Source organism: Metarhizium robertsii (assembly GCF_000187425.2).
Source record: "Metarhizium robertsii ARSEF 23 chromosome Unknown MAA_Scf_2, whole genome shotgun sequence".
Classification (NCBI taxonomy): domain Eukaryota; kingdom Fungi; phylum Ascomycota; class Sordariomycetes; order Hypocreales; family Clavicipitaceae; genus Metarhizium; species Metarhizium robertsii.
In genome coordinates, this window is record NW_011942160.1 from 4,135,618 (window position 1) to 4,158,390 (window position 22,773).

The 22,773-nt window shown below is 54.6% G+C and overlaps 8 protein-coding genes across 8 annotated transcripts; 6 read left to right on the forward strand and 2 right to left on the reverse strand.

Annotated features, from left to right (window-relative positions):
- Positions 1–1,357: 1,357 nt before the first annotated feature.
- MAA_05245 (pyruvate decarboxylase) lies at positions 1,358–3,049 on the forward strand (the record flags this gene model as incomplete). Its single annotated transcript, XM_007823243.2, has 1 exon — positions 1,358–3,049. The coding sequence occupies one exon, from the start codon at positions 1,358–1,360 to the stop codon at positions 3,047–3,049; it is 1,692 nt and encodes a 563-aa protein (XP_007821434.2).
- Positions 3,050–3,788: 739 nt separating this feature from the next.
- MAA_05244 (Calycin) lies at positions 3,789–4,252 on the forward strand (the record flags this gene model as incomplete). Its single annotated transcript, XM_007823242.1, has 2 exons — positions 3,789–3,858; positions 3,930–4,252. 2 exons carry the CDS (start codon positions 3,789–3,791, stop codon positions 4,250–4,252), a joined length of 393 nt encoding a protein of 130 aa, XP_007821433.1.
- Positions 4,253–6,493: 2,241 nt separating this feature from the next.
- Positions 6,494–7,426, forward strand: MAA_05243 (X-Pro dipeptidyl-peptidase (S15 family) protein; the record flags this gene model as incomplete). The annotated part of the gene is made up of 1 exon (XM_007823241.1): positions 6,494–7,426. One exon carries the CDS (start codon positions 6,494–6,496, stop codon positions 7,424–7,426), a length of 933 nt encoding a protein of 310 aa, XP_007821432.1.
- A 2,763-nt stretch (positions 7,427–10,189) lies between these two features.
- On the forward strand, positions 10,190–10,894 carry MAA_05242 (uncharacterized protein; the record flags this gene model as incomplete). The annotated part of the gene is made up of 1 exon (XM_007823240.1): positions 10,190–10,894. The coding sequence occupies one exon, from the start codon at positions 10,190–10,192 to the stop codon at positions 10,892–10,894; it is 705 nt and encodes a 234-aa protein (XP_007821431.1).
- A 2,199-nt stretch (positions 10,895–13,093) lies between these two features.
- On the reverse strand, positions 13,094–14,444 carry MAA_05241 (indoleamine 2,3-dioxygenase; the record flags this gene model as incomplete). The annotated part of the gene is made up of 2 exons (XM_007823239.1): positions 13,094–14,056; positions 14,121–14,444. The coding sequence occupies 2 exons, from the start codon at positions 14,442–14,444 to the stop codon at positions 13,094–13,096; spliced, it is 1,287 nt and encodes a 428-aa protein (XP_007821430.1).
- A 951-nt stretch (positions 14,445–15,395) lies between these two features.
- On the forward strand, positions 15,396–16,990 carry MAA_05240 (kynureninase; the record flags this gene model as incomplete). Its single annotated transcript, XM_007823238.2, has 2 exons — positions 15,396–15,582; positions 15,681–16,990. The coding sequence occupies 2 exons, from the start codon at positions 15,396–15,398 to the stop codon at positions 16,988–16,990; spliced, it is 1,497 nt and encodes a 498-aa protein (XP_007821429.2).
- Positions 16,991–17,969: 979 nt separating this feature from the next.
- MAA_05239 (DUF895 domain membrane protein) lies at positions 17,970–19,660 on the forward strand (the record flags this gene model as incomplete). Its single annotated transcript, XM_007823237.2, has 5 exons — positions 17,970–18,031; positions 18,102–18,456; positions 18,520–18,865; positions 18,926–19,397; positions 19,462–19,660. The coding sequence occupies 5 exons, from the start codon at positions 17,970–17,972 to the stop codon at positions 19,658–19,660; spliced, it is 1,434 nt and encodes a 477-aa protein (XP_007821428.2).
- A 425-nt stretch (positions 19,661–20,085) lies between these two features.
- Positions 20,086–22,347, reverse strand: MAA_05238 (Fungal specific transcription factor; the record flags this gene model as incomplete). Its single annotated transcript, XM_007823236.2, has 2 exons — positions 20,086–20,665; positions 20,726–22,347. The coding sequence occupies 2 exons, from the start codon at positions 22,345–22,347 to the stop codon at positions 20,086–20,088; spliced, it is 2,202 nt and encodes a 733-aa protein (XP_007821427.2).
- Between the last annotated feature and the right edge of the window lie 426 nt (positions 22,348–22,773).

Consider the following 22,773-nt stretch of genomic DNA (forward strand, 5'->3'; position numbering starts at 1 on the left):
GTACCAGCGCTGAGTGAGAGTGGTGGCCATCAGGCGTTGCTGCCTTGGCATCGTAAACCAGGTCCTTCGACTGAATATAATTAATACAAGTGCCAGCACCAAAGTCTTTTGCAACACTCACCCACAGCAAAGTTACGCAAACCCATAGCCTTAGCATACTGGGTTGCCAACGATCCTAGGCCGCCTCCGGCCCCAATTATAGCAATAAATTCGGCCGGATGTGCTACGGACTCCTTGAGACCTTTGTATACCGTGTGGTCTGCATAGATAATTGGTGCAATGGCGGTGAGATCGCAGTCCTTTGGAGCTTTTGTGAAGTGTATCGCTTCCCCGTGGCATACTGCTGAAAAGTGCCATCGCCAGTGTACCCAGAGAGCAAGGCTTTCGGGCATAGAGGCTCAGCGCCATTTCAACAGTATGAGCAGGATAGATAAGACCCGGTAAGCCATTCTGCACGACTCACCATTGCTGCTCCCATTATCAACCTGGGCCATTATTCGGCCGGCACTTGAAATTTGCTTATAGTGTTATTACTTTGGGGATACTGCGATGATTGCACTCGCGAATCTGTGTTTACCCCTATGTATTTAATAAGGCTGTGGATAATGATAATAAAGTAGATGATAGTAGCCGTAGTCTGCGCGTTGATAAAGAGGGTGCGCTTGAAGCCCCCTATTTTACCGCATCTATAACACATTTGGGTACTAGTAGGATAAAAATAACCATACGATGCTAACCTTGCGGTGACTGTAATCGAAGCATGGAAGCAATTAACGTACTACACCGGGATGGTAATAGAATTTGTGGCATGAAAGCCACGGCCTTATTATCATATGATGATAGAATTCGTGACGTGGAAACAAACCGACCCATGTCGCGTCAAAATGGTGGCTTGAAGCTTCGTGGTCCCCGCCATTGACGTTTCGGCGTCCAACCAAGGTTCGAGATTTTCTGACTATTGGATGTAGACATCAGCAAGCCTCGTACGTATTTCCAAGGTTAAACCAATGCACACCCGATGTTCATCCCGTTTGTGGTGGGAGGATGTCCCCTGATCGTGTCCTTTGCCACCAGAACGCTCGACGCTGGTTTCAATAGCCATTTGATTACCAGCCTATCCCATCATCTCATTTTGATAAAGAAAAGAAATTAAGATTCATCGCCAGCATCGTTTTCTAAAACCATTTCGATCAGGGCAGGCATCTGGTGTATTGCGCATTTGAGGATATCCCGCGTGTGCGTGTCATAGCAATACCCCATTCTAAAAACATCCTTTGGAAACATTAAATCGAGGTGTATCAAGCTGGCTCAGTACAAATAGTCAAGCTTGCCTAAACCGAAAATTCAGTCATTCATCATGGCCAATTTCACCGTTGGCGACTACATTGCCCAAAGGCTCGCTCAAATAGGGATACGCCATCATTTCCTAGTACCCGGCGGCGATAACCTCGCTCTGCTGGACCGGCTCGGCGCGCACCCATCACTCACCGGCGTCGGGTGCACAAACGAGCTGAACTGCTCTCTAGCCGCCGAGGGATACGCCAGAGCCAACGGCATCGCAGTCTGCGTCGTCACCTACAGCGTAGGGGCCTTTTCTGCCTTCAACGGCATCGGCAGCGCCTACGCTGAGAATCTTCCCGTCATCCTCATCAGCGGAGCACCGAATACGCATGACAAAGACCAGCATTTGCTTCACCACACCCTCGGGGAGCACGATTTCACGTACCAGCTAGAAATGGCCAAGAAGATTACATGCTGCGCCGTATCGATCCGTAATGCCAAATCAGCTCCCGAGTTGGTTGACCGTGTTGTATGGAATTGTATCCGGCAGCAAAAACCCGGGTACATTGAGCTGCCTACCAACCTGTCCACCGAGATGTGCGTGCAACCCGGACCGATAAGTGGTCTCGATGCCGGGGATCGGCACGTTGGGTCTGTCCTTGCCGCTGCGGTTACTAGCGTTAGGGAATATCTTGAAACGCGGCAGAAGCCAGTGATTCTCGCCGGGCCAAAGATACGAAGTTGCAAAGCCCAGGAAAGCCTCGTCCGCCTGGCAGAAGCCATTGGGTGCGCGGTCGTGGTTCAGCCAGCGGGCAAGGGACTATTCCCCGAGAGACACCCCCAATTTGCCGGAGTTTTCTGGGGCCAAGTGAGCACCCTTGCTGCCGACAGCATCGTCAACTGGTCTGATGGTCTGATATGCGTGGGAACCCTGTTCACAGACTATAGCACGGTCGGCTGGACGGCCGTGTCCAACGTGCCGCAGGTAGTCATCGACGCGGATGCCGTGACATGTGTGACGACTTGCTTCACCGGCGTCGCCATGTGCGACTTGCTGGTAGGCTTGGCAGATACAGTCGCCTGGAACGACAGCTCAATGACGGAGTACGCTCGGCTGCGGCCGGAAATTCCACTCCAGCGCCACGGAGCCTACGGGGAGCTCACGAGAAAGGAGGTTGCCCGACGGGTGCAGCTGCTCCTCGGGCCGGATATGACGGTTTTCGCGGATGCAGGAGATTCGTGGTTCAACGGCATTCAACTGCAACTTCCGCCTGGGGCGGGATTCGAAATCGAAATGCAATGGGGCCATATTGGATGGTCGATCCCGGCGTCGTTTGGCTACGCGCTTGCAAAGCCTGAAAGGAGGATTATCGTCCTGATTGGAGACGGGGCCTTGCAGGTGACGGCTCAAGAGATGTCTCAGATGGTGAGACACCGCCTACCTATTATTCTGGTGCTGATGAACAATAAAGGATACACGATCGAGGCGGAGATGCACGCCGGGGTGTACAATCGGATTTATAATTGGAACTACGTTCTCCTCATGCAGGCGTTCAACTTTTCTGACACGGGAGGGCGTGCGCTTGGCCTGAAAGCAGATACGGTCGAGGAGTTTTCTGAAGCCATTGAATTGGCGCAGGCACACATGGATGGACCAAGTCTCATCGAATGCAGCATCGACCAGGAGGACTGCAGCAAAGAGCTGATTACATGGGGGCATTATGTTGCGGCTGCCAACAATCGTTCTGGAATGGCCATCGATACGTAAGCGTATTGTGAATGCTTGGCACTGGGATGGGAACATTTGGGTTCAAACATCAATTTCATACTCAGCTTTGAGGATCAAAGGTCCCTGATTCTCCGAGAGTCCTTGAGTGTCAGAGGTGTCTATGAGTACAACAAGCCGGTGAGCCCGAGAGGCCCGAGGCAACCTTCGCCAATGTCCGTCCCGTGATACCTTTCTTTGTTGTTGTGTAACCTTTGTCCTCCGATACCTTTGTCCAGGTCCTTCCGCCGTGTGACACTCACGAGGCGCATGTCGCCCAAGGTGTCCAACCCCCCGACCGCGCAGCCTCACCTTTGATTCACATGGATTTTCTCAGGAGCATGAATGAAAAAAAAAAAAAAAAGCTTGTGATTACGTTCAAACTGGGCTGGGCAGATACTTGGGCCGGCGGCAGTGGACGCTAACAAGGCAAAGTACCTCTCGGAGGACGTTGTCCGTTTTGGTTAAACCCCCGGTGAGCGCCCCAGATCTTGACCACAAAAACACACAAACTTTTGGCATGTGCCGCGGCATGTCGTGGGCAGTGCCTCGAATCCTCCTCTTGGCTCCTGCCCACGAGTAATGTATTTAAAGCGCCTCGATTCTCCGCACTCTGGACGCGGGGATTCCGGGGAAGACCCTTGACCTCGTTCCCAGTGGCAGCCTTGATTGTCTTTTGCAACTGTAAATTTTACAACCTCACTTGCGTCTTGTAAAAAGGGTACTCTTGACAAATACCAAAATGGACAAGTTCTACGGCAGCTGGACCCAAGAGTCGTGTGACAATGTCGACGCGTTCCTATGCGCTCTCAGTACGTTTCTCTCCCCCTGGTGCGACTAGGCTCCTGGGGCAGTCGATGGTTTTTTTTAACGCCCAAGACAGAAATTGGCTTCTTGCTACGCACGGCTGCCAAGACGCAGACGCCCACGGTTGAGTTCTCTGCCGAGGGCGACGTCATCACCTTCAAGACCATGACTACCTTCAAGACGGACCAGGTCGAGTTTGAGCTGGGCAAGGAATTCGCCGAGAAGAGACTGGACGGTGTCATGGTCCAGACCACGGCCGTTCTTCAGGACGACGCCTTGGTCTTCCACAAGGAGGGCGACAAGCCGTACACTGTGACCTTTTCCGTCGAGGGCGAGAAACTCGAGGTCAAATACGTCATTGGCAACGTCGTGGCCACTCGCACATTGACCAAGAATTGAGCCGGTGTTTTGAGAACAGCGTGAGACGGTGAGCAGGGGCTGGATCGGTGTAGATTATACCTCTTTGTATTATAGGTTGCGCAGACATGAAGTGTGAGCCACACATTTGGTCTGTCACAACGATGTTGTCGTGCATGGACTGGCAACTCGTCTCTTGCGGTGGCTTTGCGATAGAATCACGGGCGAGAACCCGGACCAATGGAAGTCGAGTTGACATGTGAAAGTCGGCTTGTCAGTCGGGATGGCTGACTGAGATGCTCCACAGCAACGAGGGATGGGCCGGACTTTTTGCCAAAAATAGCTGAATAAACTTGACATCTGTACTACTTCAATGTTATTGAGTCCAAAGTGACTTTTCTCCACCCTGATAGTCTCGGCGCGAAGCAGTCGCTGGCTCCTCCCGGATGTTGCGATTTGGCCTGTTGGATATCGGCTCCCCACAATGTCATGGTTGACATTTGGTATACACATTTGAGATATCAATACTAGAGCAAATTGGAACACGACGAATATCTCTCTATAGTTCCAATACGGACTTGTAGTCTACACAACAGATATACATCCGGTGTGGTCGTCCTTTTGCATGGTCACTGCTCGCCCTGGGCCAAGTCGAGGATAAATCGAGGCTTCATTAAACCTCCTCAAAACAAAGGCTGCGACGGTTAAAACCGTCAAGTCCTGCGACACTCGCCCAGTTGCTACCAGTGTCTTTGCAATACCATCGAAAGCGTGAGAGACTGCCCACCAGCGTGCCGTGCGGCAGTTGCTGTCCTCTGTGTTCACATGGACTGCCCATGTGTCCCAAGGAGAATCTTGACCATGCATCAAGTCCGTTCATGACTGCCCACCACAGCAACAATCGCGCATGATGGTCTCTCATCTTGTACACATCTGCCTTGATATAAGGGGACTTTAATTACGTCTTCATAGCCATGTACCAAAGCCGCATAAAAGGGGTACCCATATCTCTGGCCTCTGACATTTATTTTCGAGTCCCGATCAAGTACCATCTCGACGAGCCTGGGTACATTTCTATCTACGGGGATATACAGCAGATCTGCGAAGGGCCCCATACAGTTCTGGACTCAAAGTGGGCTTGAGCATGCTATGCTTTTGAATCCATTCAGTGAGAGGGAAAGCCTTCAGGAAACTGTCTTGAGGAATTTGTAGCGCCGCCTGGTCTATATTATATAGTCAGTTATTGTAAAGTATCAGGTCTCTCGTATCTTGGTGATTATTAAAGTCCGGAAACTTGAGCTTGAAGTATACATAGCAGCAATAGGCTAGACGTTCATGGCTTATGCTCTCAAAATCTATATAAGCGATATCCGTCCAAATATCATAAATGCCGGCATTGAGGAAGGATTCACGCACCGACTCGTGGATGAACTGGACAGTAGGAGGGCTGTATTGTGTGGTCTTCCCAGGCCCCGTGAGCAGCTAACGTATCTTCTTACATTATCTGGTGCGACCTCGTCGGTATCCCAGCCGTCCACTTATCTGGTCGAAGCTTAATCACGGAGGCAAAGTCAAATTCTTGCAGCTTTAATGGGTATCTGGAAAAGAGAACCCACGTGATGTAAAGGCGGAAGTCGGCCAGATTTTTATTGCCCCTTTGAGAACCTCCCTGAAAACGTCGCCCTGGTCTAATATGCCTTTATAACGACATTTTTTAAAACTAGAAAAGCCATAAAGCCCATTGCCCCCAGTGCCACTCTAAGAACTTTTGGACAAGCCAAACTCTAGAGCTAAAAATTCGTTGTCCAACCCCGCCTCTTCATTTTAGATGCTATTGGTGATTGGCTCCGGGAACCCGAGACGACCGAAACTGGCGGGAGTCAAATCAGGTTTTCATGGTCTCCATGCCTATCATTTAAGGTTCATGAGACATTTGTGTAGTTATCCTTGCACGGGCATGCGGACCTTTGTAGGAGCTTCAAACCTTGGAACGAATCTACTCCGCCATCGTGGCGCTTCAGCCCAAGAATCCAATCCAATCAATCAAGTCGGGAGACACCACCGCCAACATCATGGTGGGCACGCCCGAAAAGCGCGAAAGTTTTCGGGCGCTTGTAAAAAGCTTAACTCCGGCTTCATCAACGGGGTGTAGCCATGTTGGCATTGGCAATCTATTTAACCTGCAACAAACCGGCTTTACATTCTGAAGCTCAACGCCATCAAGAAGCACCACCAGACACCACAAGACAACAAGACCAGTCAATCGATCAACAAGCCGTAGTCATGTCCTCGCCTACCAAGATCACCTTCCCGTCCTTCACACTCAACATCAGCGGCGAGCTCTACGCCCCAGCCGCCGGGTCTCCCGACCGAAAAGGCGCCGCCGTCGTCGTGAGCCACCCCATGACGGGCGTCAAGGAACAAACAGCCGCCGACTACGCCCGGGCTCTCTCCTCGGCCGGATTCTACGCCCTGACCTTCGACGCCGGCTACCAGGGCGAGAGCACCGGCGAGCCCCGCGGCCTCGAAGATCCTCGCCAGCGCGTCGAGGACAACAAAGCCGCCGTCACATACCTGACGCGCCTCCACGGCAAAGTCGACCCCGAGCGGATCGGCGTCCTGGGCATCTGCGCATCCGGGGGATACTCGTCGCACGCCGCACAGTCCGACGCCCGCATCAAGGCCCTCGCCACCGTGAGCGCCGCCTGCGTCGGCCGCATGACGCGCAACGGCGGCCTCTACGAAGCCAACGATAAAGAGTCTCCCGAGGCCATTGCCGGCGCTCTCAAGGCGGCGGGCGACTGGCGCACCGCCCACGCCAACGACCCCAAGGCCCAGGCTCCGCGTATGTTTGAAACCGAGGCATCTGCGGTCCCGGAGGAGGCGCCGTCCTTCTTCAAAGCCGCCGCTGCGTATTACGGCTCCCGGCGCGGCCACCATGTCCGGTCGGACCAGCGCGTCCCGCCGTCTAGCTACGATTTGATGATTGGATACGACTCTTTCCAGCTCCAGCATCTGATTGCGCCGCGGCCGCTGCTTATGATTGCGGGCGCCGAGGCGGAGACGCTGCATTTTAGCAAGGGGGCTGTCGAGGCGGCAAAGGAGCCAAAGGAGCTGTTTGTTATTCGCGGGAAAAATCACTTTGACTTGTATGATGATTTGGCAGAGTCGGCGCCAAAGTTGGTTGCGTTTTATGCAAAAGCGCTTGCTCACTAAGGAAAGATGTCGATACGTTGACGTGTGGGGGGGTCGAGTCTGCCCATTTTCTCCGTCTTTGATCCATCTATACTGGCATCAAGGCGGGCAATGTCCAGGGCGGAAACGAGAAAAGTTACGAGTTTCGACTAAACTGGTGAATAGTACGACAGGTGAGGCGAGGCGAGGCGACGTCTTGCGCATCATGTGAACAACCCGATGGACTCGGGCTTGAAGGCTCAGCGGCACAGGTGTTTGGCGACATTGCCACCAAGTACAGCGCACGATGCGGTACAGCATCAAAGATATATTGGAAGGTTCCCATTTCTTGGACGTAAGGGATGAGCTGTGGAGACATTTGCTTGGATTTTGGCCCTGTAGGGCTCGTCAATAGTACCAGACGAGCGTTGCCTTCAGGCTGGCCCCCTGCATTTTCGCATACTCACCATGGGGGGGGGGGGGGGGAAATCGTTGGCGTCTTTACTGCAAACATGTATCAAATCAGCTGCGCGTTCAGCCCGCAAGTACAGTACGTAGCAGAATACATGTATCGTCTACCCACGTGCACTGATCCTCTCAAGATGATCAGATAACCGCTGTTCTGAACAACACATTGGCTCAGGCGCTACTCAGGGGCCTAGTCGTGTCTTCTTGGAAAACATTGAACGCACCTAGGTAACCTAGATCAAGTGGTGCTTGCCGTCCCACAAGATGTGACAAGGGGTAAAGGCTTGGGGCTCATGACTCGTTTCAGCTATTCACAGTGTTTGGTATAAAAGGTCTTTGGTTTTCCTTGAGGCCTACTTGACCAAAGAGCGCTTTAAATACAACAAGCCAGTGATGGTCTTCTGCCGTATGTCCCGTGATTGTAGTCCTCGTGTAACCCCGTGTGACACGACATGTCGATCCTTTCCGCCTTCGCTTCACTTGGAGAGAGACGCTATCCGTTGGCAACCAAGTGGACTAGTAAGTACCAGACTTAAGTAGTTTACCCACTTAGTCGCTGGCGGGTAGTCCGTTTACATTGATTGATGGCTTAGACTTAGCCTTATGTACCCATAGGCCAAACGAGGCAGGGTTCAATGTTCTTCAACGGTTCAATAAGACGCGCGTCGTACGAGCGACCGACCGCCCGAACTTGTCCCATTCTCGCCAGAAAGCCCACATGTTGACAAGCAACGTTGCGCCTCGCTTGTCCATCGTCAACGTCCTCCATTGCCATCAAAGGGCAGAATCAGAGTATAGCATTGACTTACCAATCCTATCCAAGTCGAGGAGTAGCTTTCTCGTCATCATCGCCATCATTGTCAGTGCCGCCCGCTCGACTCGCTTGACCTGGCTCCGACTCTCTCAGTAGGACGCGGCCGGTGTCATGGTACCATCGGAATGATCGGAATGATCGCCACTATCTGCCGAGCTGTGCCAAGACTCGTGGGGTTGCTGGAAGAGGCGCCGAAAATCAATAATAATTTAATATAATTCACCGAGCCAGTATTGGCATGCATGGGCGCTGTCACCCACATCGCTCCACAAGATGATACACACATCTAGTCTGCCACACCCTTATATGTGATTTCCTTGTAATGCAATGGAAGTGGCGATATTTACTTATTTTCTTGTTTTTTCGCGTTCTTCATAACTTGATAAAGGGCATCGCGATGTGGGCTGTGCACAACGAGGCAGCCGTAGGAGAATTTTTTCCTCAACATTGTGGTTAATGTGACCAATTTTAAGTGGCCCGGAATACTAGCCGACCTACTACAATGTGTGACTTTAAATAAATTAGGCCGCTCGAACCCCGAGGCTGCTCGGGTCAAAAAGTCAGTTCAACTAAAGCGAATATCCCACCAGACATGACTAAGCGCCAACTGGCGTTTGTTACAGTCAAGGTACAATGGATTATAGGGCCTGGCGTTTAACCAAACGAGGTTAGTCACGTCAATATATAGCGCTCATGCCCAATATACCGCACCGGGACTTAATTTATCGGGCTGGGCCTAATTTATCGGGGCCCCCGCCGACGACGCCGCAGTTCTTAACGAACCAGTATTATCGATGAGCCACAATACTATATCATTGTCATATTATAGGGTCTTGGCATCCCAAGACGTGGTGACCGGGGCACTTTGGCAGAATGTTTATGGAATGGAATGCAACATTGAACCAACAGGACCGGATGATGGATCAAGTCTGTCTCTGTTCCTGCCAAGGCTACCCTCTCGGCTGCGTATTTGTCACAAAATTACGCAGCTAGGCCAAAAGTGTGCGACCAGACAGTATTCAAGTTTCCGAATTGGGAATTCGTGGAACATTGACGGATTACATCGACGTTTTAAGAGTGTCGGTTGTTTGACAAGGAACATGCAGCATCATGTGTGAGTTGATCGCTTGCCCTACTTGCTACCCTTATGCCTGTGGTTGTAATAGAATCAATAGTTTGCCACAAACGTATTATACTCACAATGAGATCATATGCCGAGTTTAAGTAAACAGCACGGCACCCGCTCTGGGGGACCCAGCCTCTCACTTTGCATGAATTAATTTGCATAGTATCGTGATTAAGACGATGCCGAGTCATGCCACGCCGAGAGGGCCGCTATGCGTCCGGAAATTGATGACCAAGTACTCGTCTCCTCCCGCAAGCCAAAGAGCTTCACTTGTCGAGATATAAAAGATGGCCGCGGGCTCCTCGCCGTCTCAGCTGCCAGCCAGCATCCATCGATTCATCTCAACGTCTGATCGCTTCACGTCACAACTACCCACTACCCTCCTCCTCTTTCCAATATGCTCCTACCAAGCGCTACCGTGCTCCTGCTGGGCGCCCTGCAGCCGGCCCTGGGCAAACCTTCCCTCCGCCGCCGCCAGATGGACGGAAGCAAAAACGAGATTGGGGCCCAGCGGGTGACGGCCACCGAGATCGCCATCGACTACCTTGCCCCCAACCCCCCGTGCGGCGGTTATACGCCGTGGGTTGGTGTCTGGCCCGCGGACGCCTGCAACCCCTACACGGCAGACTTTGTGGCATGGGCATACGCCGAGCGCACCCAGGGCCGGGACATCCGCACCGTCACCATCAACCTCGCCGAGCTCGATGCCGGCGAGTACAAGGCCGCCTTTGTCTGCGAGGACGGCAAGAGGAAGCCCTGGCTGGTGTCCCAGACCTTCAAGCTCGAGGACGAGCCCCCCGCCAAGAAGAAGCAGGGCGAGCAGTGCATCAAGTCGGACGAGTGTGAGGGTGGATTCTTCTGCGAACACCAGTGCGGCGGTGCCATGGAGGAATACGGTCCCGGCTCGGTCGAGTGCCTTATTGCAGGGAATCCCACTTGCACCCCCCTGCCCAAGAAGGAGGGCGAGAGCTGTTCCAAGCATGATGACTGTGACAGGGGACTGTACTGCGCACACCAGTGCGGAGGCAGAATTGACGACTATAGGCCAGCCCTGTGTCTCATTGGAGGCGGGCCAAGGTGCGCAAAGGAAAGGCAGTGGTAGGAGCAGCCGGTCGAGTAACCAAGAGTCCGGGACCTGCACTACCAGTTGACCAGACGTTATCTGTAGGGCCAAGGTAGAAGGACGTACTTGGATACCGTGTCTGGTGGGAAATATGGTCTCGACTACATCAAGATATCACGCCACCCCTTGCACTAGAGCTGTTGACTGCCAGGGGTAGAATCAGCCAAAGGCTGGGAGTTATGGGTTGAGCTATATTTACCACTCCACTATTATGTTAATTATTTAATTCAACTTTTAAGTAATTATGTAATATTTTATAGAAAACTCTAGCGTTGCCCCGAGAAGTGTCTATGTCGGCTGTATATTGCGAGATTGTGACTGCCCATGCTGCGTGTGCCATTGTGGCACAACCGAACCTAACGCTAATGCCGGTTGTGTCCTGGTCTTTTGTCCCGGGAACAGAGATGGATGCTGGGGGGAGAGTTTCCCGGTCGCTAAAGTTGTTTGTTCCCCTGATGATGATGATGGTAAACCACAGACCTTAACACCTCAAAGACAATTATTCCAAGTCCAGCATCCCTACTCCCGTCGCACACACTCTCTCGCGTCTTATTGTTCCTCTAATACTATATGATAATCTACGCAGTGGTCTACTCTCACGTGGTTTCTACGCAAAGAATTCGCAATGGTCCTCTTTAAAGTTCCTATTGCTGCTGCCACTGTCGCTGCTGCCTCACTGCGCCTCGTCAACACAAAGGCAGACAGGACAACGGTGGTGACAAGGGCTCAATAGAGGGCTTGGAGCAACATGGCTCAATTCATCTAATAACAGTCTTTGGTATCAAAGGTCCTTGGTTTCCTTAAGGCCTTGAAGGTCCAAAGGCCTCTATAATACAAGAAGTCGGTGAGGGTCTTCTGCCCTAACCCCGTGACCGTAGCCCTTGTGTAACGGGGCCATTTCCGTGTAACAAACGGCATGGCTATTGGTGATGCTTCTGCCCAGCGCGGTAATCACCAGACTTTGCCAGCTGTAACGCGGGCCATGGAACCGTTAAAATAGGTATAGTAGTCGGTGGTCGACAATCAATTACTACATATATAAGGTCTTGCTAATATAGGATGCGGTCAGGTAGTGGCATTGACGAGATGCTGGAATACAGTTTCCAGAGATTGCCAGCATCTACTACTTAGAGTTCATTATCAAATCGAGATGTCTGCCCGGCATATTCAGGGGCTTAAATCTATATTTAAGAATGAAATCCGGATAAATGTGCTTATTCCCTGCACTTTCAGCTCTTTGAATGCTGTCGAGTTATCAACAGCAATTCGGGGCAGTGCAAAGTTACACATAGAAGGGTCAAATTGATGGTACTGATAATTATTGAAGGTTCAAGACTGAAGACCTGAAAATCCGGAAGATTGGACCAGACTTTTTTATACCCTGGCCGAGCCCTTGAGGACCCCTGTGATGACCCTCTTCCTAGCCCTAACCTGGAACCCTAGAAAAGGCAAATATCATGACCTTTGGGCCTTCCGGACCTCTGAATCCTTCAATAAAAGCCTCGCGGATATTCACTTTAAGCCTGTTTGACTCAACAAATGCACGCCGCTCTGAAACTGCTCGCGCTTTTATTCAGGAAGAGGCTGATTTTTCCAGAAACCTTCATAACGCAACATCAGCTTTGATCAAATACTAAAACTTTTCGTAAAACACTCGGGTTCTTCTCATTCCTTGGCCTCCTTCCAACGTGTCTCTTCTCCTTCCCCACGGCCACTACGAAAGGCGGCAATATGTACCGGGGTGCCCTATGGCTCATCGTGGAGTCGACTAACAAACGCATGGCGCAGCCATAAACGCAGACTACCTAGAAATTCGTGTTCAGAAATATACCTCTGCTAGGTTTGGATATTTCCGGCACGCGCAACTACACGTAAAGGTATGCTATGAGATCGGGCCCCGGCGCAGCAGGCTACTTCAACCCGCAATGCATCGTACAGCCCTAGCGGTTGTCACCTCCTGACACAACATTGTCAAACAGAACACCAAGAGTATCAAATCGCCCCCAAGTCCAATGCAGGGTAAATATGTGTCCAATTATGCAGTATTAAATCATGACGCCCTTTCCACCCACGACGTCTGCTCCCTCGTCTCGCTAAATACATCATCTACGCTGTCATCGAGTATATACATGACGCAAATTCTATCCGCCCCCAGCTAATACGACACAGTCCATCACTCTACTCCTTTTCCCGTGCCAGTTTCCCCGCCTCGGCCGTCTCATCTCTCGACGTCCTCAAAAAGGGAATCAGCTGCGTGCCACCGGTACCCATGAGACCCTGCTCACCCCCCCGCGACGACGACGAGCTCGCCAGATTAGTCCGCGGCCCCCCCGTCCAGGGCTGCCTCGACGGCAGGACAATGTACCGCGTCACAATCCGGATGTGCTTGTTCCGGAACTCGCTCAGGGCCTCCGTCGCAGCGGTGTAGGCCTCCCGCAGCCCGCGCTGCTCGGGCGTCGCCGGCTCGGCGAGCGCCAGCTCCCGTATGCTCCCCATCCGGGCGACGTGCACGAGGAAGCGCCGGTGCGGGCCGGGCATGTACCCCCTGACCTCGGCGTGGAAGCTCTCCTGCCCCGGCTTGCCGTGGGTGCGGTGCTCGACGCCCAGCACCACGTCGAAGAACTGGATCAGCGAGCTCTGCCCGTTGCTGCCGCCGCGGTACTGCCTCCAGCGGCCCTTGCCGTGGCCCTCGTCGTAGAAGACGCCCCTGGGCAGTCCCGCGGCCTCCATGTTCATGCTGCCCGCGAGGAAGGGCCGGATCTGGTGGTAAAAGACCATGGGGTCGCACTTTTCGTACATGTGCTCCAGGAGCGCGCCGACGCCGTCGATGCAGCTGCGTAGTTGGCCGAGGGCCGAGGCGATGACGGGGTAGTCGCGCGTCTTGACGGCCTCGAGGGCGGCCATCATGGTTTGCAGGATGCCGGCTGCCTTGGCTTCCATGGCGACGCTGATGAGCAGGAACCACGATTCCGACTCGGTGCCGGTGAATGAGATGGGGAGGCGGAGGTTGTGCAGGTTTGTGAAGTCGCTCCCGGAGCAGGAGAAGTTCCATAGGTTGGCCCCCGCGTAGGTCAATACCGGGGGGACTTCGAGGTGGCTTGATACCCGCAGGAAGGGGACTGTGATTTGCGGCGGCAGGATCTGGGATTGGAAGGTTAGCAGAGTTTGGCTTCCGACGGAGGGCGTGGACGGCTTGGTTACTTACTTGCTCGGGCTTTTCACCTCCCCAGATATACGCATGGGCCATGAAGGCCAAGATGACATACGCCCTCCTCCATTCCGCTTCGGAGACGAGGCAATCTGTTGAGAGGACGGGCAGCTGACGGACGGAGTCTCGAATCCGGTTGCTCTCGATCAATGCCGGCAGATGCTGTGCAATGAGTTCCCAGGGCTCATAATACGAATCGGAGAGAGACGTAGGCGGACTAGTTGCGGGCAGGAAGGCGTTTTGTGTGACGGCGAATTTGCTCAAGTCGACTGTCGGCTTTCCATTCGAGGGGGTGCCTGACAGCACGGCGTGAGGTGACATTTTGTGTCACGGGTTGTGATGTGTTGTTGTGCAAAGCTATGATGGTCTCGGTGTTACTTGGCGATGTTTAAGACAAGCCCACCATCGGCAGCAAATTCCAGCTGTGGTGAAAGACAAGACGATACGCGGATTAGGGATGTACAGAGATGAAATACAAAGAAATACGCTCTACATACTCCGTAGTTGGACGACTTTGCTGTTTCGAGTATTGCGTAATGCGTCTTCCGTCCGCCATCCGAGTCGCGGCATCCGCTCCGGGGCCGTTGTGATGATCCGCAGTGACATGGAATGATAAGGCAGGCTCTCGCTGCGCCCAGGCCATGACTCGCGGATGCCGGGCAAACCAACTCCATCCGGACCTGCATGTCTGCTGACGACAGTCCCCCGGCCATGCCCGTATCCCATTCCGTGCCATGGCCGCCATGCGATGCCAAGCGGTTCCTGCGAATCATTTCGCCTGCAAGTATCCAAATGGGCAAAGTGTGGGGACTGAGTGCTGAATGGATAGAGACTTGCGGCTTGTTGCGGTACTCGGATGACGGAAGCTCGGATGTCGAGCCCGCGCGCACGGAATGGGACTGGAATCCAAAAAAATACTTCCGTGTGGGTCGCCCGTTTATTTCAATGCCCCGAATCTCCGATGCGCAGTTGCATCAGGAGTCACAGCCGCAACCACTGTAGCAAAGCACATCCGCAGTGAAATCGGCATTCATTGGTCCCTCCAGCTTTTTTTAGAGACATCGGCAAGCCTCCCAAGAGGACGGGGGAAGCAAACGTGTACGTCGAAACCATAAAGTGCCTTCGATTACCCTCGTGACTTCTTGTGCTGCTCCGCACTGCCTCATCTCCCCAATCTCCAACTCCGTGGCCTTGCTGTCCGACGCGGCCGTCATTCTCGCCATCTTCCGTCCCATCACTCCTCATCGCCCTCGTCACGCCTCACATATCGCCATGGATCTGGCCTCCTTTGTCGACCGGCTGCGGAGCGGCTCAGCCGCCAAGTTCCCCGCTGACGCAAACACCTTGGCCTTTGCTCAAAAGCTCGACTCACAAGACCAGCTCAAGCACCTGCGGGATGAGTTTGTGCTGCCCACCAAAGGCTCCCTAAAGAAGAGAGCCTTGGATGGTTCTATCCCAGGTATGTCCCAACTCATCTCATCTCATCTCATCTCCTTCTTCACAAAACACCGTGAAACCGCGGCTCGTGATGAAACCTTGCTGACTGGGTCAAATCAGGACAATCGGCCAAAAATGGCATCAACGGCGCAGGGGGACAGCCAGCAGATGCCGACAAGCCATGCCTCTACTTTGTCGGCAACTCTCTCGGCGCTCAGCCGCGGGCCGTCCGGGAGTACCTGGATGCTCAGCTGGAGACGTGGGCTTCGATTGGCGTCAACGGCCACTTCACCGACATGGACAACTCGCCCCTGACGCAGTGGCAGGACATGGCCGAGGACTGCGCCAAGAAGTCGTCCGACCTCGTCGGGGCCTCGCCGCACGAAATCGTCATCATGAACACGCTCACCATCAACCTCCACGTCATGATGGCGAGCTTCTACAAGCCCACCGCCAAGCGGCACAAGGTGATTCTGGAATGGAAGCCCTTCCCGAGCGACCACTACGCCATCGAGAGCCAGGTCATCTGGCACGGGCACGACCCCGACAAGAGCATGGTCAAGATCGAGCCCGACGACAACAGCCTGATCCCCACGGACAAGATCCTCCGGACCATCGACGAGCACGCCGAGGAAACCGCGCTGCTCCTGCTGCCCGGCATCCAGTACTACTCGGGCCAGCTGTTCGACATGGCCAGCATCACGGCCTACGCCAAGGCGCGCGGCATCGTCGTCGGCTGGGACCTCGCCCACGCCGCCGGCAACGTCGAGCTCAAGCTGCACGACTGGGACGTCGACTTTGCCTGCTGGTGCACGTACAAGTACATCAACGCCGGGCCGGGCTCCATCGCCGGCGCGTACGTGCACGAGCGGCACCGCCGGGTCGACTGGGCCGCCGGCGGCGACGCAGCGGGAGGAGGCAGGCCCTCGTACCGGCCTCGCCTGGCGGGCTGGTACGGCGGCGACAAGAGCGTCCGCTTCAACATGGACAGCACGTTTGTGCCGACGCCCGGCGCCGCGGGCTACCAGCTCTCCAACCCGTCGGCCATTGACCTGGCGGCGCTGTCGGGCGCCCTGTCCGTCTTCAACAAGACGCGCATGCGCGACCTGCGCTCCAAGGCCCTCGTCCTGACGGCCTACGCCGAGCTGCTGCTGGACCAGATGCTCGACGAGGCCGGGGGCGACGACCGCGGCGCCGCGCCCCTGTTCACCGTCCTGACGCCCCGGGATCCTCTGCAGCGCGGCACCCAGCTCAGCGTGCTGTTGAGGGAGGGCCTGTTGGACAGGGTCTCGCGGGCGCTGGAGGACAATGGCGCCATCTGCGACAAGCGCAAGCCCAATGTCATTCGGGTTGCGCCTGTTCCTTTGTATACGCGGTTTGAGGACGTGTGGGCTTACATGCAGATTTTGCGGGGGGCGCTGGGGTTGTAAATACCATTGACAGTTGATGATTTATAGAATACTATGGCATTACGAGCATAAAGGCTGTTGTATCATGCATTGGTCATGGCCCCTGACGAATACTTGCATGTATATTGAGTGCGTGTGATTTTTTTTCTTCATGTTGCTGGGGCGGGAGTAGAGAAAGCACATCTGGCCCATTGCTCTACAGTCATGATAGATGCAAGTCGCTCCGTTCCTCGGCACCCTCAGTCCAATTTATGCCCGCCCGACAGGGATATCGGCCTCCGGTTCAGGGCCGAAGCAGTTCGTCAGGGATTGACGTCATTTGATTGATTCGGCTCCTGAAGAATTCCCTAGATCAGTTACGGTTGATGTATCAATATGATTCATCAACTAAATCGACTACGCCGCCTTTATATCAAACGACCTTTTGCTTCCTCTCTCTCTCTCTCTCTATTTTTTTTTTCTTTTTTTACATCGATTGCAATCCCCTCACCTACACTATTTCCCCGGGCTCGTTTCTGAGGATCTCCAGACCCCAGGATCCCCGCATCGAAGCAATCGGGTGAAACAGAACATTGAATCCACCAATGTGGTGGATAATCCCCTCCTGGGGTATATGTATTTTCAACATCCGACTCGACAACAGAACACCATCGCGACATGAGCCGTTTGCTACCGAGTTATCCAAGCAATATCCTGGATCGACAGCACCGCGACTAATTCACCGGCTAGTAGATCCGGCCCCAAGATGCAGGCCCCAACAAGCGGCGCTCCCAATGGCCCTTCATTCCAGCGCTCTGACGTGTCGATCTGCAGCTAATCGACGAAACGAGCAGCTAGCTTCACCTCAAGTAGCACCAGCAACGTCCCAGCAGCATCTCACCTCACTTATCAGAAAGTGGAGTCCATCTCAACTCCAATAGACGTCTTTATAAGACAGCAGCACCTTTTCATCTTTCCCGTCCTTTTCCTTCTTCGCAACACACCCTCCGGCTTGCCAAACATGGCGCTGCCGTCACGATTCAGTCTATACCGGCCATTTACACAAAACTTCCTAGTAGGATGGTAAACATCGCCCTCCAGCCTACCAGCCACGTCAACTGGTCTCACCCAAAGAGTCACTAACCACTGCCAGCATCTTGCTCTGCCTCCCGGGCATATACACGGCCCTCACGGGCCTCGGCGCCGGCGGCGGCCAGCCGTCCTCGGCAGACGTGGCCAACAAGACCAACGCCCTCCTCTACGGGCTGCTCGCCCTCGTCGCCCTCTTCGGCGGCACCATCCTCAACATGCTACGCCCGAAGCTGAGCCTCGCCATCGGATCCCTCGGGTACCCCTGCTACGTCGGCGGCCTGTGGTACTACGACCGCACCGGCAACGCCTGGTTCGCGCTGCTCGCGGGCGCCATGCTCGGCATCACGGGCGGCTTCCTCTGGACGGCCGCCGCCTACGTCCAGTTCAGCTACGCCCAAGAAAAGGACAAGGGCCTGGTGCGACACGCCGCCGCTTCCCCCCCAGGGCCTCTGGACGCGAAACGCTAATCCCGCACGTAGTACATCAGCACGCAGTGGATTCTGAGAAGCATAGGCGCCATCGTGGGGAGCTCCATCTCGCTCGGCCTGTCCGTCGGCCAGACCTCGCCGGTGGGCGTCTCGACGCCCGTGTACGTCGCCTTCATCGCTATCCACACGAGCGCCGTGCTCATCGCGCTCCTGCTCATCGTCGACCCGGGGCGCGTGGTGCGCCGGGACGGGACGCACATTGCCGTCTTTGGGGAGGCCCGGCTCTGGCCTGAGGTCAAGGGCACGCTGGCCGTCATGCTTGACCGCCGGTACCTTTTCACGGCGCCGGCCCAGCTCGTCTGCGAGATGGCGCTGGCTCTCGTGAGCAGCGTCAACTGTGCGCCTCGCCTGGCATCCTAGACTCTTGGGGAGAAAACAAGGGCTAATAACTGGGCAGCCCGGTACTTTAACTTGCGCACGCGCTCTGTCAACAACTTTGCCTACCAGGCGACGCAGGCGTTTGTCCCCGCCGTCCTCGTGCTCGTCCTCGACAGCAAGTACATACGGTCCCGGAGGACGCGGGGCCTCGTCGGCATCGCGGGCATGGGAACCGTCGCCGTGGGGGCGAGCGCCGGCCTCATCGGCTGGCTGCAGGTTCATCGGGTGGACGCGCTGAGGACGCCCGCCGGCGCCGACTGGTCCGACGCCGAGTGGCCGGGCTTGTTTGTGTGCTACGTCCTCTTTGGCGCCGTGTACGCGGGATACCAGATGTGCGTCGAGTACACGCTGTCGGCTACGACCAACGACCCGGCGGTGCTGGCCCGCGTGGCGGGCATGTTCAAGTTTTACTCGGCGTTTGGCATGATGGTCTCGTTTGTCATGGCCGGCGAGGGCGTCAGCTTTCTGGGGCAGATTACGCTGCAGCTGGTGTAGGTGGCTTCTACGTCTGTCTCGTCTCTCGACGCATGTGATTCGGGCTAATACCTCGCGCAGATTGTATGCTTTGGGCATTTGTGGAGTCGTCTGGGTCCTGGTGTTTCACGTCCAAGAGAGCAATTATTTTTCAGAAGACAATGTTATTGCTCCGGTGGCTGTGGAGGAGCAAAAAAGGGGCTTGGAGGCAGAGAATTCGCAACCTGCCAAGGACGTGGCTGCGCAGAATACTTCATCTGTATCTGGGCATAGAGCATGACGATGCATATTTGAATCATGGAAGGAGTCCCCCCCTTTTTAGCGGAGTTTTATCATGGTGCCTCATACGCAGGTCTCAACTCATTAAGAGTCAAAAGGCCTTCTTTGCCAGATAGCAAATCCGACGTAATGGCTCAATAGCGCGTCCATCCCACATTTGTTACATATTCATTACTTGATGAACCTGCCTGCTCCATTTCCACCTTCCACAATAGGAGTTGTGTTGGGGGCTAGTTGCGGAAGTTCGGATCCTCGGTTATCAAAAAACTGGCACTCCAACGCAATCACGACGAAACCGCAGTACGAGGTATAATCCGTGGGGTTGAATCTATTGCCCTATAATGCTCACCCTTTGTAGTCCCTTCATTATACATGAATTCATCAGACATAGATGTACATCAAACATCGCCGCCGATAGTGCCGGCCTTAAAAATAATGCGCCAAATCAATACCTCCCCCAGCCTCCAGTAGGGGAAACAGATTCAGTGCCGACCCTGCATCCCCGTCATTGCCTACGTTCCCATTCCAATAATTATCATCCGGCGTCTGCATCAGTGACTCGGTCAACCCCAAAAACGCCGAATCAATCTCGGCCAGTCGCGGAGACGGAACACCCTGCAAGCCCTGGTGCTGCAAGAATGACCTGTCCAGTGGCTCCCGTCCCCGAAACGTCACAGCCGCAGGACTTTTGCTAGTGTGCTGGGATGAATCCCTACCCGGTGTGGATTCTCCGGGCGTTGTCCGCGGTTCCGATGGCATCAAGCCGAATAGTTGGCTCGAGTTTTCTGTTCTTCGCAGCCGTTCCTGGAGTTCCCGTCGCTCGAGATACTCCAGCGCCGTCATGAGGAGGGATTGAGCAATGAGCGAGTATTGGGTGGCGTGGCCGTCAGCTTTGGCAAAGTGATCGAGCGCCTGGATGGACATGCGGCAGTACTTTTCAAGAATGCGGCCAAACCCGCCCAGGAGACCGACACCCAAGACGAGAGCAGACGCGAACAACCAAGAGCTGCAAAACAAGTATTAGCCTTGAACCTCTCCGGCACTTGGCAGCAGCTGCGGCACTTACACGATGAGCGGCGCTCTGCTGTTGAAGATGCCTCGGTCAATCAGATCCAGTATCGGGTCGACCATTAAACTGGCAGCATCAATACATGCATCCGCAAGCTTCGACTTCCCAGATGTAAGGGGCGACCTTCCAGCCGCCGCCGACTGACTGTCGGATAGCCTCCTCACAAGCTCGTACATGAGAAATGGTCTCGAAACAAGCATGACAGCATAGTAGTATGATGACAAAACCTGGCAAGCACCGCTCATCTCGGCCGTGCTTCGAGAATCGGTTCGAGCAATAACATCCTTGAGTTGCTGCAGCCAGCGCCCTGACCAGTCCCGTAGCTGGTGCGATATTCCCTCGGTGAGCTGCAGCGAGATCTTGCGTCTGGAGTAGATTTCCACCACTACTGTCTCTGTAATAAGCTGTATCTGTACCGAGGCATTCAACAGGTCAAAGGTCTCGTCGCCGTTGCCATCGACATTTCGATACGGAACAGTGCAGTCGACATCTGAAGCGGACGGCGGCCTGCCCATAGACGTGCTCAGAAATAAATCTACTATCCGAACGCTCTTCCACAGCCGATCCCTCTGTCGGTGCACTTGGGCTCCAAATCGAGCATTCACCTCGGTTCGATGGATGCCGATGGAGTACGCCGCCCGGGCGGCTATGCCGAAGAACAAATACGCGCCGTTTATCTGACATGAACAAAGCATGTATATGGTGATGAGAATAAAGGCCTGAACCGTCCCGACGCTCAAGTTGCCGCTCAACGTGGCGTACGCCTTGCTCCGCGCATACTCAAAGTACCCCTGCGACAGCGCCTCGTGGTCTTTGAGGCTCCCGATGGCCAGAACAAGATAATTGACAACCGACGTCAATTCATCCGACCCCCGTCCATGGTTCGCCCACAGCAGCAAATCGCTCAGCAGCTTTGCGTTGTCGAACAAGTCGGCCAGCCCCGTCGTCGTCGCCAGATAACTGGCAACAATGGCGTCGAAATCAACGCCCCCGACGTCCGGCGGGCTTCCGAACCCGCCGCCGGCTCGCTCCCGCGTCGAATACCCAGCGGGCACGTTCTCCAAGACCGAGTAGCGACTGCTCTCTGGCGCAAACGCGTGTTGTCCCACCCTGCTGGTGACGAGTTGTCGGACAGACTGGAAAAACGACAGTGGCGCGCAGTCTCCGATGAAGACCAGCTTTCCCTGCGCATCGCACAGCAGCCGTGCCTCTCGTGGAACTTCAGTGTCGTCTTCAGCCGAGGGCTCGGCCGGGCCATTTACATTCACAGCTGCCTGCCGATCATCGGCGGTTCGCGCAGCAGAATCGTGCGTGCTCGGCGTCGAAGCACCCTGCGCAGAATCATGCACGGCGGCCGGTCGAGTCCTCAGCGCCCTTCCGCCCACTCCTTCATCGTCGACACTCTTTGACACTCTCCTGCTTGCCGTCGTCCTGCGCCGTTGTGGCGAGTAGTGACACGCCTGCGGCCGCTGTCGCCCTGCGCAGTAGCCGCAGGGTAGTTTCCCATCGCACTTGACCTTGCGCGCTTTGCACCCATCGCACGCGTTGGCAATGCGGCTGCGGATGTACCGGGGCGGTCCTGGCCCTCCGGGTGTTTGTCTGCCGTTGTCGTCCTCCATTGAAGTGCGGCTCGTCGATGCATGGCCGGATGTGTTGTGTTGGTGGAGTTGGGAAGATGGTGTGCGACGTGACGGTGGAAGCGCTCTTCGGAAGCACTGTGCACCATCATCCGGCTGCGGAATCAAGTTTCCACAATTGCCCCCGGATACATAGGGTCCATAGGCGCATTGTTTCGGTTTATGGGGAGATGAGACCAAGGACCTGGCTGCCTGAGAGGGGATTTGTTTCTCTTCAGTGTTGTTATATAAATGGCGGGCCCGGTGAGGATTTGATGAGATGCGTTGTGTTCGTTGTGATCGCAAGGCGGGTGGTTTCGTACCGTGTGCGCAAGTTGGAGCACTGGGTCTCGTCGCGACTCAATCCCGTCTCTGCAATGTGCAGGAGCTTACTTAAAGCCCACAATGATGGGATTTATATTTCAAGTG